Below are 17,099 nucleotides of genomic sequence, written 5' to 3'. Positions count from 1 at the left end.
ATTTACATATATAAATACGTAAATAAATACATCGATGTATATTTATACAAATTATATCTTGCTTATTTTTATAATTTTCTTTTTTCAATCTAAAATGCATTAACAACGAGCATAAACAATATTTTATAATGAATCTATCGCACGATATCGCTTAATCCCCCAGCCTCACCCCTACCCCCATGATAATTCAAGCGCACTTTACATATGTATACACGTATATACATAAATAGTATATTAACATACATATTTACATATGTAAATATATAATTCCTGCCTAAAAGAAAACCTCGAATAGCTTTACTTTTCGGTTTTATTTAATTTCAATGATAAACGTGCCACGAAAATAAAATCAATTAACAACGATGAAATTTGACAGGACACGTAAATGTTAATCAAATTATTAATTTTTTTTTATTTATACGTATATACTATATACATATATACACGTATATATAATACATAAATACATATGTATATATATGTAATCCTTGCCTAAAAATCTCGAATAGCGTTTTCTTTCAATGACTATTTCAAACTCGGACTGAAATTTCATGTGTGATGAGACACCAACATTTTAACAGTAATATGTAATAATTATAATAATAAGAGGAATAATAATAATAATAATAATAATTTTCTTTTTATATAACAGACAAATATTTATACAGGCTGTCCGAAAAGATCAGAACCGAACTAATGAAGTCAAGTAGGCGAACAAAATTCATATAAACTCGTGTTCGAAAATGTTTCGGTAAAGCATTTTCTGACATAAGTTTCTATAAACTTTTTTGATCTACCTGAGCTCGCTAAACACGTAAGACCAGTTTGGTCATTTTGTATATATACATGTGTTAAGACTATACGTGCATACACACGCATATGGGGATGCATGGATGTTACGATGAGTTTGAGAATTTGGAAAATGTGATTTTATGTAAATATGTAAGCCTTTCTATTTCTAACAATTAAAAAGAAACAAAAACCATTGAATAAATAAATAAAAATACAAATTTGGTGGAAAAGAAAAAGTGTATGTATGCCTGTGTGTGAAAGAGAGAGAGGAAGATGCGTTTATGACGTGTGCGTATGTATGTGCGTGTGTGACGTGTAAGAAAAGAAGTTTAAAGTCATCATTACAGCCCCGCGATTGCTATGAAAAAAAGGATTACTAAACAAGCAATTTGTAAATACATCACGTTAATAACTCTATCGAATATACTGTGTTGAGTGTATTTTACACGACTTTATTGTTTTTACCGTATTCGAATAATATTGATATATTAATTATAAACGTTAATTAAGATGACGTGTTGAGATGTGTATTTAATTATACGATTGAAAAACAAATAAAAAAAAAGAAGATAAAGAAAGAGTAACAGATAAATTTAACATTTGCAAATTAATTTTTGGTTTGTCTTCGTTTTCTTATATTTAGTAAAGTAATAGCAAGATTAAACAAAAATTATAATCCAATCGATTAACAAAAGAAATTCCCCTTCTGAGAAATTTATTGAGAAATTATAGTAACATTGCTAAGGCGATATCGGTAATAGTAGTGATCTACTTTTATCTTATCGCCCGTCGGTAAATGTAGTTTTCTACTTTAAAATATATCGACCGTCGGTAAATGTAGTTTTCTACTTTTAAAATATCGACCGTTGTTAATGGCAGTTTGTACTTTAATAATATTTACCATCAGTAATCTTAATATAAAGTATTACCGACATAAAATAAAATAAATTAGAAGTCTACTATTACCGACGGTCGATAAGATAAAGGTAGATCACTACTATTACCGATATCGCCTTAGCAATGTTACTAGAATTTCAATAAATTTTAAACTTGCTTATTTTAGTAACTTCTTTCAATTATTAATAATTAATTAAATAATTAATTAATAAAGTGAGCATTTATGGATTTGGATTGAACAAATAGTGAGCATTTATTAATTTTTTCCTGCTGTTGGTACGTAGATATACTAGGGAATTTGAATTTATCGCAAACTAGTTGATCTTCTTTGCTTTAGTCGGTAGCCATAAAGTACTGATTCGGTTTCGATTTCTTGTAATTCGGTATCGCGAAAAAATCATATTGGAATTAATTTCGAGGAAATCTTTGCAGTGACCCATTCGTAAGTACTTCTTAATTATTTATTAATAATAATATATAATAAGCGATGTGAATATTTGTGCGAATTGATATTTTATTAAGATAAATGTTTAAAAAATTGGATGGACTTAACCATTATGACGACGCGGTTCATAGCATGAATTAAATGAAATGCATTTTTCTATCGAAAAATCGATATATTGGAATATTATATTCGTGCAATATATATGTTTTTCTTACGATTATTATTTATTTATAATATAATATTTGTTGTATAAAGTATCACGTGACGAAACATGTAAATAAATCTATGATACTAATGATGGATGATGATGATTATGATGCAGATGATGATGATGATGATGATGATGATGATGATGATGATGATACTAGAATTTTACGCTGTACTTTAGTATCAAGTTTATTCATGAAATTGTATAATTTTTGTCGTTGTCTCTATTGAGAGAATATATTTATTCTCTTTCGTATGTATATTTTAAATGTCAATCGACATGCACATATATCAAAGTACGTTGATCAAAGTATGACTTTGCTTAAAGAAATCTATAACTGAACATCAGCATTTAACTGAATACCAAAATCTAATTTTTAATTTTTAGAAATGTATTTACATATAAATACATATACATGCACACATGTACGAGTGCTAATATATATTGATGAATATTATGTAGTATATTACATAATTAACTATTTAACAATTGTCGTATGCAATGCGATCTCTTTGATACCGCTTTTGGATCTGTACATTATTTGTCTTTATATATATAATTGTTTAATGATTTATATGTTTGTAGTCGAATGATAAGTCGATATACATATTGTTCTTCTTAAAGAAAATTCTGCGAGAAGATTTTTTGGAAATCACCTTTAGAATGCTACCAGTGTCATATTTTCTTAACTTTATAAGGCTAATCATTGATATTTTATGCCCTATATAAGTTAAGCTTGACACTTTATTACTTACAACAAAAACTGAAACAATTCTATGTCGTTAATCCGATTTTTTTTAGTTTTTTTATCTAAACATCTATATGTTTATACCTTTTCCTCGTTATTATTTTTCTAGAATCGAACGATATGCATTTTCATATCTGTTCTTCTAAAAAACAAAAAACATTTTAAACTAACACTAATATTATAACGCTAATTTATATAAATTATATAAACGAATACTAATATTATATTGATAAATGTTAGTAATTTTTATAATATTACAAGCATTTACGATCGTATTTATAATCATCTTATTATCGTTTATATTTATGATATTTATTTATATTTTTATATATGAATAGATTTTATGTATTGTTCCAATTATATTTCTGTATATTATCGATAGAAAATTTAAGATATATATTAATGGCGGAGTAGATGGATTTATTTACAAATATACATCATAATGGTTGTAACAATAATGATTTTCTCTGAATACGTAATAGCGTCCGAATGGACTGCAGCCATCGAAAAGAGATCGACATGCATTAAAAAAAAAATACTGCTAACGAGATATTAGCTAGAGTGATAGAGGATTAAAAATGCAAAATTGGAATCAATGGCAATTTCCAACTGGTGCCATTACTACTTCGATGCCTCAACCACCAGTTGGTTATACCATGCCAGGAGCAGATCCAATGGCTATGATGCAAGCTTATATGCAATACTATAATCAGCCAGTAAGTATAAATATACATAAAAGTAAGACATTTTATAGAAATGCATGAGACATTTTGATTGTAAGATTTTTTTATAAAAACAATATTAAGTCTACAATGTTGTATCAATTTTGAAATATTTTTCAGGCACCTAATGGATATACAGCCGAACAATGGGCCGCTGCTCAGCAACAAAATTGGACGCAATGGCAACAGTGGCAACAACAATATCAACAATGGCAAGCACAATACGGAGAAAAGGTGCACTGTATATGGAATAATATTTCCATTCTATATGTTTAAATGGAAAATATGTTTATTCTTCTATGAATTATTTATTGTTACATCGTAGAATATTTTCCTTTCAGTATCAAGAAACAATGAAGCAAATGTCATCGCAAAATTTAAATTTACCCGGTCACGCACCACCATTACCAACAATGCCACCGCTTCCTAAAGAGGATTTTAAACCCCCTTTACCTCCGAATTCTGTTAATACATATCAATTCACAAATATCCCTCCGCCGCATCAAAACAATCTTCCATTATTTCCTACTAAGCAGCCCGTAAGTAGCGCGTCTTTGCAATTAAATGTTCATTCTTCCCAAAATCCACCTCTGCCTCCACCGTTGCCTCTGGAGAGTGCTCAGAGTAATGATGGTAATTCTGCTACAAAACGTAGTAGTAATACTGTTAGTGAATCTTGTAGTGCAAAAAAGTTAAAAAATGAAGACGAAGAATTAACTGATGCTGAAAAAACATTTGACGCTCAGTTTAAGCAGTGGGAAGAACAGTTTAACGATTGGAAACAGCAAAATATAAATCATCCTGATAAGGTAGGTGATGTATATTGGTTCATATTGCAAGTATATTCATTTATAGAATAACACATTGAGTCTTTTGAGATATAATTACAAAAATAAATAAATATTAAGATTCTATTTTTTAGACACATTATAAAATATATGAAGCAAAATGGACATCTTGGCGTGAGAAACTTATTGAACGTAGAGAAATGATGCGCAAGAAACGTGAACAACAAAAACAAATGACTGCTAAAGCAGATACTGAAAAAACAAAGAATCTTCCTGGAGGAGACAAGATAATGAATATTTTATCAAGTACAGAAAATCAAGGATTAATTAACAATCTTTTAGGCATCGGGAAAACCCTTGGGTTAACAGGGAAACAAAATACAGGAACACTTCCACCGCCACCTCCTCCACCTCAAACCACAAGCAATATTTCATCTACGACAGTTACACCTGCGATAACTACACAGCAATCAACATCTCAACCTTCGAATACGGATACTGTATCATCTTGGAATGCTCAACAAGCTGCGCAGTGGGCAGCTCAATTTAATTCTGGAATGCAAAATTATAGCGGTTTTCATAATACTCCTGGATCAACTCAGCAGTCTTTTGGAGCACCAATAAGTTCAATGCATCCTCCAAATTTCGCACTACCACCACCTAATGTGCCAAATGCAGGACCAAATTTTTTACAACCACCACCAGGTTTTAATAATAATAACAATAGTAATAATAATAACAATAATAATAATAATAATAATAATGATAGAAGACAACTACCGGACACAGGTGTAAGATCAATTTTACAGAACAGATCCTCGTATGGGTCAAGTGGAAATAATTTGAATATGTTTGGTGCTAATGAAAAAGCAAGTTCAGACATTAATCGTTTTGGATCTAATGATCCTTCAAATTTATCCGATTATTCTGGTAATTTCGATGCAATCGACAATTCCACTAATGATCGGATGAATAATAGAAAAGGATCATTAAGTAGTACTGGTACGGAATATTTTAGGCGAGAAATAGATAAAAATTTATCCGAACACAATCAATTTAGATCTGATGGATCATTTAATTATGGTAATGTGAGATTCAATAGAGGAGATGAAAATTATAAATCGATAGATGAGACAGATATTGATGGGAAAAATTATAATAAACAAGAAGAAAGAAATTTCATGGAACATAGTGGTAATAATCAACTCAATGCACAAAATAGTTTTAATTCGATTAATAATTTAAACAATGATTGTTTTAATATTAATCGTTCTGGTCCAGGATCGAGTGATCGCTTTGGATCTGGTGCTGGAGATCGTTTTGGAAATTCAAGTGATCGTTATAGCAGCGATCGATTTGGATCAAGAGACAGATTTGGATTAAATAATACACGATTTGGATCTGTTAATGATAGATTTGGTCCAAGTAATAACCGATTTGGACCACTTGATCGTTTTGGCAATAATAACGATCGTTTTGGTTCAAGAAATGAAAGATTTGGACCAGGTTTTGATCATTTTAGTGTATCATCTAGTGATAATGCTGGCCCCGGAAACAATAGATTTGGAAGAAATATGGATCACTTTGAACAAAACAAAGGAATAGATAATTCAAGAGATAATAATAATCCTCGCAACTTTGAAAGAAATAATCAAATTGAACCTAGCGATGAATTGGCACCGGAATTAAAAAAACTTATGGAAAAAAGAAGAGCTGCCATAGATGTATTTAAGCCTAGTTTTTATGATTCCGATAAAACTGTTAATGTTGGATCTTTACGTGAGAGTTTTAAAAAAATTGCTGGTGATTCACCTTTCATATCGAAAAGTTCTACCGACTTTGGACAAAGGGATTTTGGAGTAAGAGGAATGGCAACCTATAGTCCTCGATTTAGTGGCAATTTTGAACTTCCGAATAATCCTAGATTATTTGGACCTCGTGGCCCTAATGATTTTAAACCGCACGGCGGAGGTTTCGACTTTCGATTACGTGGTCATGCTAATTTTAGCCAACGTGACAAATCTTTTGATTCCCACGATCCTAATAGTCCATTTTTTCGAGAACCCCCCCCTAATTTTTCTAAATTTGATAAAAATCAAAGTATGTTTGGTTCAGTGGATGTCGATCAACGAATTGAGCAACAATTTGACAGAGGAGATCCTAAATTAGAACAAATTAAAGATATGCAGAATAGTGGACTGTCGAATGATAATGTATCTTTAAATACAGATAACATAATTACAGAGAAAAGACTAGATATTCCTGTTCATAAAGATGAAACAGATAATACAGTTAAAGCAAAAGAAGTATCTCAGACAGAAAAAATAGGAGAAGAATCGTCGTCAAACAATATCGCGGATACACAATCAAACACTCAAGAAGATAAAAGCACACGTTCGGATGTATTACCATTAGAAAAGCTACCTTGGATGGATGCACCATTTCCTGATGTTAATTTGTCTAAGAAAGATGTTAATAACACGGAATGTAATACTAAATCATCCTCAAATTTGACCGTTCCTGTAGAAGAAAATAATGAAAAAATCGACGAAAGAGTACAAGCAGAACATCAGTCAGATCAAAAATTAGAATCAAATGCACCAGATATAGAGCAAATTAAAAAATCTGAAGCCTTACCTTTTATGGGAGAGAATGATCCAAAACCGGAAGACTTAAACATGGAACCTCCACCAGAATTGCCTAATTTAGGACCCATAACGGATGATTTGAAAAACGATAACAACACATTTGCTAACAATCCAAAAATAAAAGAGCCTTTTGGTACAGATCGTAATTTTGTTGGGGAATTAGAGCGAAATTCTACTAAATATTTTGATCCAAAAAATGCATTTAATCCTAGAGGCCCTAACGATGGAAGGTTTTTACAACAGCCTCCTAATAATGGACAATTTTCTTCATTAGGAGCAAATGATGTAGAATTCAGGTCACGAGCATCCATTGGCGGACAATTAAATGTTAGAGGACTTAATAATAGAAATTTTGGACCGTGGAGACCGAATGAAATGCCATGTGATAATAACAGAGGATTTACAGATACACAGTTTGGTCCTAAAGGACCTATTGACAGATTATCTAGTATTATAAATATTAATGAAAGAAATTTCAATAATAGAAGATCTATGGATGGATCGTTTGATCTTCAATGTTCTAATGACGGGCCTTTTGCTTCTGGACAATTTTCACATCACAATCTACAAGATAGAATGCTTTGTCCTCGAAATTTAGTAGAAAGACATTTTGACATACGTAATGCGGGATTAAATACTAAACCATTTGGACCTCGTGGACCATTTGAAAATCCTTTCGAATCTCAAGGTATAAGTAATGAAGCGAGTACGCGTAATTATAACAACAGATTATGTAGCAATAGATCACCCTTTGGCAATAAACCTTCTGGTGCATTTGATGGTGCACTTGATAGTGGTAATAATGATATTTATCAAGACAAATTTAATGAAAATTATTTAGATAGGAAACTCGATCTAGGTATTACTGATACTGGAAATAGTATAGGATCTAAGTTAAATTCTGAATTGGGTAAAATGAATAAATCTGATTGTAAAACGTTTTTTCAAAGCAATTTTAGTGACACTGCTTCTAGGTCACAATACGGACCTGATTGCCCTATTAATCTTCCATCTCACGAATTCAAAACTAACATTCATAGTCAAATTTCTCCGTTCGATAAGAAGATCGTAGAAAAATCGGGTATTGATTCAAATATCGTTGGAGATTCTAGAATTGGTTATGGAGAAATTTCTGGTGGATTAGATTACAAGTATAATAATTCTCCTGCATTTATGAAACGACCTATCGATAATCCTCAATCTTATATGAGAGGTGCACCTAATAAAGAATTCTGTATAGAGAGACAATTTAATTATAACCATGGCGGTGCTACAAAAGATAAAAAATATACCGAGCATGTACCTGTTAAAGTAATCGATTATGCTCATGCTCCTCGCACCGTAATGCAAGAACATTTAACACCTGTTCAATGTTTCGATTATGGACATGGAAAATTAAAACCTGTTGTACCGGATCATGAATTGTTGCCGAAAAGAGACTTTAGAAATTGGGAAGAAAGCGAACAGAACTTGAAAGAATATGTAGAAAAAATGAAAACATATGAAAATTCAATGGTGATGAAACACGAACATAGACAAAAGACAAAATTAAATGAGTCGAGAGAAAGCGATTGGACTGCTAATATCAGAAAATATGAACGAGAAAAGAGAAATGCAAATGACAAGAAAGAAAGGGAATGCTCTCAAGAAGAAAGAATTTATCCTAATATCTCGGATAAAGAAAGAGAGGAATCCAAAAGAATTCAAAGTGATAAAATTAATGATAAAGGTAAATTAACGTTATATATGTATTATATAATAAATTTTCTTTTGAATTACCTCTCAATTCGTCACTTGTACAATATTTAATTTGTTTATTGACTTTACAAAAGATTTCAAATAAAATTAAAAATTATTATCAATCTATTAACATAAAGTAATGCATTAGTTAATACTTTAGTAATAAAAGCATATTATTTTACATACATTATTTTTCATTTATATTTTTCTTGGCCGCAGATAGAGGCCATGAGAGATGCGAACGGGTTCAAACAGATATAAGCAAAGAGAATGACAGAGATAATGACAGGTAATGTTTTTTCAGGAGTGTCAAAATAATATGCGATAATAGTAAATTTCAAATGTTTTATATCGTCATTACTAGTCTACATGCATTTTCGAATTTAAAAAATTATTGGAATGATCGGATGGTATTATATCTATCTCTTGTACATTTACACATTTGTGAACTAGTAATATTACATATTTATATTTTATGAATATGCCTGTGTCTTGAAGACATTTAACTTGCTTTAGATCAAAAGGACGTACTAACTGGCAGGAGAATTCAAACAAGAACACCGTAGAGACTAAATCATCAAATACCAGGTATGTTAATACAATATCAATTCAAATTCAATTATTTATTTAAATCTTTAGGATATTAAACAATGGATACTTCCACAGATTTACAATATTTGTAAATGTAAGAAATTACATACGTATATATACATAATTGACTTTCTGCTTTGCATAATTTTAAGACGGTTTAAACATTCTTATTATATGTTATTACCTCTACTAAACTTTGATTACTTTAGTAGTCCGTCATATGAGTCGAGTCAGTAGAAGTAAATAAAACGTTTATGTTAACCGAGTGATAAATACAAAGTATTAAAGCTTTTGGTTGGAAAACGATAGTCAATAGTTGAATTCAGGAGTGAATTTACATTGATCGTCGTTAGGGTTTGCTTTTGCGGCAATTATACCCATTTCAAGAATCCCACCCTGAAAGTATTATGGTATCTGATGGTTGTGAATACGCTCCTGTTTCAACCAAGTGCATTTGTTTAATTTTACTAATTCAACTCATTGAACAGACTATAAAGTTATATTTTGATAAATATATTCTGCTTGAAAATTGAAGTATGTGGTATAGCCAATATATACACATATTCCTTCATACTATTCAAATAAGTATCTTGAAATATGGCAAACTTTTGCTACTTTAATTAAATTAATACTTGATAAGTTTACGTGTGTAAAAACTTGAACTAGAGAATACTTGTATTCGTCCTTTATTATTTAAACAAAAATTTAAACGCTCCATCTGAATCTTTTATCATGGTGTGAGATAGTTTAAGGATATCTTTTTAAACTTTGAAAAAAAAGACCATGTGTAATATATAGAGTTGCATAATTTTTATGCATACAGATTTTGATTTATGTTATAATGTGATAAGACGCGTTAACTCGTTACGAGTAACGATACGTTGCAATAATCTTGCTACTCTTTTCGTGTGATGTAACAGTCGCATTTTGATTTATTCTAAGGCGATTTTTATTAAGAAATTTGAAAGAAATGTTTTACACTCCATTATGACATGCTGAATTAGTAAGCTTACAAAATCAGATTATGTTTTGAAGCTTTATAAGTATTCTTATTTTAACAAGGATTTAATTTTTTGTTTTTAATTAATTATTCGCATACAAATGAATAATACCAAAACTAATATGATGATATTGCACTAATTTAGTTTTTAATGACTTGCATTGAAAACTCATTGTTAACAATATATTTTCAATGCAAATTATTTATTTAATATTATTGCAGCATAGGATTATTACATACAATGAGTGTTTGATTTTCTTCTTTGTATGTTTTAATATTCAAGTTGTAATGATTATTGAAATCTAAATTATTTTGATAAATATCATATTTACTTTTACTATATACATGTAGATTGAAACACAATGCGTATAAAATATAATATATTTTAACGTCAAGAAATTGTTTGTTACAGCTTTACAGATAAACAGCAAAATGTATCAGAATTACCATCCAAGACTTTGGAACTGGCAAAAACGGCAAACTGTACAATGGTGGATGATCTACTGTGTCCTCCAGGTCGTCAAAATAGACCATCTAAAATAGCAATTATTTTAAGAGGTCCCCCTGGTAGTGGCAAGTCATTTGTAGCCAAACTAATTAAGGTATGCTTTAAAAATCACAGTTTTCATTTTTCATATCGTCTCATATGTGAACTATTATTTATTTATTTATTATATCTTTTATATATTTTCATATAAGGATAAGGAAGTTGAACAAGGAGGCTCTGCTCCGAGAATATTAAGCCTTGATGATTATTTCCTCGTTGAAAAGGAAATAGAAACAAAAGATGACAATGGGAAGAAAATAATAGCAAAGGTACTATTCAATATATATGATATTCTATGCAAATCCATAACTATTATTTTAATTGATTATAGGAAATGGTTTACGAATATGAAGATGCAATGGAACCAAGTTACATAGTGTCGCTTGTGAAAGCTTTTAAAAAAAATATTACCGATGGCTTTTTCAATTTTATTATATTAGATTGTATCAATGAAAAAATATCAGACTACGAAGATATGTGGAGCTTTGCAAAAAGTAAAGGATTTAAGGTATGTAAGACAAATTAAATTTAACGATTTGAAGTTAATGAAATCTTCTTTTTAATTATCTTGTTTAAATTATATTTTCAATACGTGTTTGTTACCTACATAGGTATATGTATGCGAAATGGAAATGGATGTACAAATCTGTTTAAAAAGAAATATACATAATCGATCAGAGGATGAAATTAATAGAATTGTGGATTATTTTGAACCTACGCCTAGTTATCATCAAAAACTAGATGTAAATTCGATGTTACAAGAACAAGCAATCGAAGAAGTATGATCAATTGAATCAAATATTCTACTACGAATATTGATTTAATTTTTATATATTATTTTATCGTTTTTATTATAGGTACAAATGGAAGATAGTCAAGAAATTTCAGATAAAGTGTTACAACCAAACGAAGAAAGTCAAGATAGTCAGGACGATGCTCCAGAAATGATTGTAAATTTATATTACTTTAAAACAGTTTTATTCAAAATTTGATTCAATAATCTTTATATATTAATTTTTAGGGTATTAGTAAATGGGAACGAATGGAAGCAGAAGATAAATTAGGTAAGTTAACAAAATTATTTAATTGATGCCTATTAATGCTAACTGATATGATTGAAATTTTTGAAATTAACATTACATTTATTGAAATATATATTTTTATCGCATTTATATTATAGATCGCTTAGATGGTTTAGCGAGAAAAAAGAATGAGAGCAAACCACAAACGATGGAAGATTTTTTACAAGTTCCCGATTATTATAATATGGAAGATACGTCTGGAAAAAAGAGGGTATGCAATAGAGATCATTATTGCTATAGTAAATTTATATTTATCAAATTGAATGCAAATATATAAGATAATTATAATAATTGAACTATAAACGATTGGTAGGACTGTTTAACATTATAGGTGAGATGGGCAGATTTGGAGGAACGTAAACAACAAGAAAAAATGAGAGCCGTTGGTTTTGTTGTTGGTCATACTAATTGGGATCGTATGATGGATCCTACTAAAGGTGGAAGTGCTCTAACGCGCACTAAGTATATATGACACTAAGTTATTTTTAAAATATTGGACATAACAATAGAAAATGAAACAAATAACATAAGAAATAAAAATAAGGCGCTGTATTCATTAATAATCATAGATTTTTTCTTTTCTTTTGTTTATATTTTATAACACATAATATGAATGAATATTTTCGTTATTTAAAAAAAAAGGAAAATGTTTTAGTTTTAAACATTAATTACATTGTTCAAATATTCTAATAATCTAATATCTGCTTATCGTTAATTCAACAATTGCTGTCCAAAAATTGTGAACTGTATGATCGTTAAGATAATATTGACAAGTATGATATTAATACTACCAAATTATTATCATTATTACGTTATCTAAAACAGTGCATTTTAATTGTAATAATTATAAAAAAAGATAGATTTGTTTACAAAAATATATAACCATAAATATAAATGTTACTTCGTATTCCGTAATCGTAATTTTATTATTCTATTCATTAAGATCAGAATAGAAAAAAGTATAAAGGAATCAATATTTTATTATTTATGTTATATATATATATAGCTTTTTCTTCTCTTTCAAAATCTAATAAGTATTTATTCACCGATCATTCTATATCAATTGTTTTATATCATCGCGGAATAAATTATTATTAATTGCAATTTATAAATGTTAGAAAAAAAATCAAAAAATTGAACAATCGAACAATCAGCACAAAGAAGTTAACATAGAACCTCCAAAACTGAAAAAATGAATATATGCATTTAATTGCTAGCTATTTGCTAATTCGAAATCCATGATCGCTAACTCTTTTAATTAATTATTTAATTAGTTATTAATAATTACAAATATGAAAACGTCATGAGGAGGTTTTATATGTTATACGCATGCACAACCACAAATTCAAGGTGCAAGCTCACTGCATACCAACTTTACTTTTATTTTTTTCAAAGTGTGCTTGCACCTTGAATTTGTCGTTGCGCATGCGTATAACATATTTTTAATAACTTTTTAATGCTAGACAGAAGTACTTAGAAGCTCACAAGTCCACTTTCCGCGTAACCATATTCATCTTAGTTACTAACCTGACCATCAATGGGCGATAGTAGATACCTAATGCGACGACGGTACAATATTATAAAAGAATGCAATATTTTGTGATAGTATATATAGTATAGTTATACTGTAATATAGAATTTTATATAATTATATTTAATTTTTAATATATAAACATGTGTGTGTCTTCAGCAATGCATTTATATATATATATATATATATATATATATATATATATTTTAAAATGAAGCAATTTAAGACACTCAAATAAAAAAGAATCCAGAAGGTTTGATGATAAATCCAACGATGATCACCTGTAACAAAAAGCAAACTATATTAGTCATACAATCAAGTGATAGAATAGCCTGACATATAGATCGTCCAATTTGCAGATGCACTTTTCAACTGAATTCTCTATTTATTTTTATCAAATCTCTATGTAAATTAAATTTAAACGCGTGATTTTACATTTACACAAAATAAATAAAAATAAAGAAATAGGAAAAATAAGAATACTAAGTTACTAAAAAAAATAATATCTATTAATTATTATGAGAGAAATACTTCGAAATACAATCGAAATTGATCATTATAGATCGATATCTATAGAAATGATGTTGTTAAACAAGATAAATATATATATAATTGCGTAGAAAAATGCATACCAATGTACATGGAATTTTTTTCTACGCAAATATTTTTTATACTCGACATTATCGTAATCTTCCGATTATATCCTTTGGAAGTCATTTGCTAGAAGAATCTATTAGTACATAGGAAGATTATTTACGTTAGAAAATATTTTTTAATTACCTGAGATTAACAATACGACGTAGCATCCGTCCGATCTCCAGCACCGACGCCGCGGAAAAGAAAGAAGAATAATCAGCTGATAATTATTTCAGAAGATAAGTGACCAATCAGAAATTCTCAATTACCATATAGAAATGTATTTCACGCACACAAGCTTGCCCCGTCACACGTACGTAATTTGGCTTTCTTCATGACCACGCTAGTCAATCTAGATATGATAATTTATTTATTAAATAAACAAAAAATTTATTCTATTTTACTATTTAATGTACACGTATCTTGTTAATATTTAAAAAATAACGAAAAGAATAAAGACAATATGCACTATAAACCTTATCACACCGCACAGAAAAAAATACATAATTTATTTATTGAATAAATCAAAAATCCAATTTATTAATAATTATTAATTATCCAATTACTAATTATTAGTATCCAATTTATTTTTCTATTAGGTGTTTACGTTCCTTGTTAATGTTTCAAAAATAACGAGTAAAATAAAGACAATATAGACTAGAAACTTAATCACATTGCAACGTTTTGATTTAAACATTCCTTCAATTTTTATGTAATTGTTTAAACTAATATACATTTGTTTTAACATCCCTATGCAATGATGACTTTGGATAATAAAATTTTCATCTAGAAAAATATTACATTAAAATTATTTTATATTCAAAGTATATTAATAAGTATGCAATGATTAAACCAGTAACATATGTGTTTAAACAATCTGAAATATAAAGAGATTGCATTAGAATATTAAAATAATTGATAAATAATCGATAGGAATGTCTATTGTTGTCTAAAAGATCGGAATATATGATCTATGTACCATCCCCTTCGAAATCCACCGTTGAAAGGAGACGTTGTCCTCTATGAAAGTACTTTTATTGAAAGTTGTTTATACGACTTTCCTAACGTTTCGCATGTGTAGAAAGTGAATAATCCATCTAATCGATAAATTTAAGATTATAACGTTATGATTTTCGTATTTTTATCTATTTCATGTAATTATTTTAATGCTCCTGCGCACTGAGGACTTCGAGGGTAAAATTTTGCTGCAATATAAGAAAAGTGGATTAGTGCATTAAAATAATTGTTAATGTATACGTAATGTACACGTATATGGAAATGAAAAAAGAAAGTACATTTCTCTAAACAATTATACAACCAATATATTAAAACAATTAATAAACAATATACTAATGGAAAATGTGAACTTTACCTTTATGATAAAAGATAGCTGAGGTGTTTGCTCGTTTAAGTACCATAAAAAATTGCCTGGATTCATTTTAAAATATTGTAAATTCTTCTTTTATGTATGTACTTGATACATAAAACGATAAGAAAGTCTAATAGATGCTGTGCTTTTCCAAATCTTCAAACACTTGCAAATCTGAAAATCATAAGATTGTATTAGTAAAGTATCAAGCAAACTGAACGAGTCTATATATGTATATGTATGATATGTTTATAAGATGTCACTCTCTCTGTCTCTTTTCCCTTCTCAAACTTTTTATATTACTCTTCTTTATGTTATAAAAGAAAAGAGATAAACTTACCACAACTGATATCAATATAAAAAAGTAAACATAATTATTATTTAAATAGAAAAGTAAATACAATTAGACTGACAATGAGTATGTGTATTCATGCTGTATTCTACCAATATCTGGAAACCTAAAAAAAGTATAAAGTAATATAGTATTGGTATAATATAAAGAAAATTAAATATATGAATGTTTATTATACGTGTAACACGTTCCTTGTTAATATTCACAAAATAGTGTGTAGAATAAGGACAATATACACTAAAAACTTTATCACATTGCACTGAAAACACAATTGTATAGAAAAGAAACCACGTTATAGAAATCTTTAAAACAATTGATATAAAGCACTATAGCCATCCTTAAAGAATTAAAATAACAAGAATTTTTTCTTATCAATACAGAATATGGGAATTTATAAATTCATAGTTAGCATGGGAGATGTCAATTGTTTTGTTTCAATTTATTTTACTTTTTTAAGGATGGCTGCAGTGCCTTATGTCAATTGTTTTAAGGATCTCTATAACGTGGTTTCTTATCTATACGATTGTGTTTTTCTTTGCAATGTGATGTCAATTGTTTTAAAAATATCTACAACGTGGTTTCTTTTCTATACAACTGTGTTTTTCTGTGCAATGTGACAAAGTTTTTAGTGTATATTGTCTTTATTCTACACGTTATTTTTTAAATATTAACAACGAACGCTTTACAAGTATACAAAAACCTCATAAATTTAATTTTCTTTATATTATACCAATACTATATTACTTTATACTTTTTTTAGGTTTCCAAACATTGGTAGAATACAACATGAATACATATACTGATTGTCAGTCTAATTGTGTTTACTTTTTGATATTGATATCATTGTGGTAAGTTTATCTCTTTTCTTTTATAACATAAAGAAAAGTAATATAAAAAGTATGAGAAAGGGAAAGAGAGAGAGAGAGAGAGAGAGAGTATAATATACAAGGATAACTTGATACTTTACTAATACAATCTTATTATTTTCAGATTTGCAAATATT

At 28.8% G+C, this 17,099-nt stretch overlaps 1 protein-coding gene across 3 annotated transcripts; it reads left to right on the top strand.

Annotated features, from left to right (window-relative positions):
• Positions 1-1,998: 1,998 nt before the first annotated feature.
• On the top strand, positions 1,999-12,760 carry LOC122514788 (putative uncharacterized protein DDB_G0282133). Of its 3 annotated transcripts, none has more exons than XM_043631824.1 (16): positions 1,999-2,131; positions 3,573-3,806; positions 3,933-4,046; positions 4,154-4,621; positions 4,735-5,305; positions 5,390-8,977; positions 9,208-9,277; positions 9,505-9,576; positions 10,992-11,181; positions 11,279-11,395; positions 11,458-11,634; positions 11,738-11,905; positions 11,984-12,076; positions 12,148-12,190; positions 12,307-12,419; positions 12,540-12,760. In XM_043631824.1, exons 2-16 carry the CDS (start codon positions 3,669-3,671, stop codon positions 12,678-12,680), a joined length of 6,063 nt encoding a protein of 2,020 aa, XP_043487759.1. In that variant the 5' UTR covers positions 1,999-2,131; positions 3,573-3,668; the 3' UTR covers positions 12,681-12,760. The 3 variants fall into 3 exon arrangements, with proteins under 3 accessions (XP_043487759.1, XP_043487761.1, XP_043487758.1); XM_043631826.1 differs by having other exon boundaries at positions 4,735-5,794; positions 5,882-8,977; XM_043631823.1 differs by having other exon boundaries at positions 4,735-8,977.
• Positions 12,761-17,099: the final 4,339 nt, after the last annotated feature.

This window comes from Polistes fuscatus, unplaced genomic scaffold (genome assembly GCF_010416935.1).
Source record: "Polistes fuscatus isolate 324 unplaced genomic scaffold, CU_Pfus_HIC Scaffold16, whole genome shotgun sequence".
In the NCBI taxonomy this organism is placed as follows: domain Eukaryota; kingdom Metazoa; phylum Arthropoda; class Insecta; order Hymenoptera; family Vespidae; genus Polistes; species Polistes fuscatus.
Note: the sequence above shows the minus strand (reverse complement) of the source record. Positions and strands in the feature narration are given on the sequence as shown.

Coding starts and splice junctions, on each gene's coding strand:
- LOC122514788 (XM_043631823.1), top strand. CDS start 3,669: ATGCAAAATTGGAATCAATGGCAATTTCCAACTGGTGCCATTACTACT. Junction 4,047..4,153: donor AAGCACAATACGGAGAAAAG/GTGCACTGTATA, acceptor TTTTCCTTTCAG/TATCAAGAAACAATGAAGCA. Junction 9,278..9,504: donor AATGACAGAGATAATGACAG/GTAATGTTTTTT, acceptor AACTTGCTTTAG/ATCAAAAGGACGTACTAACT.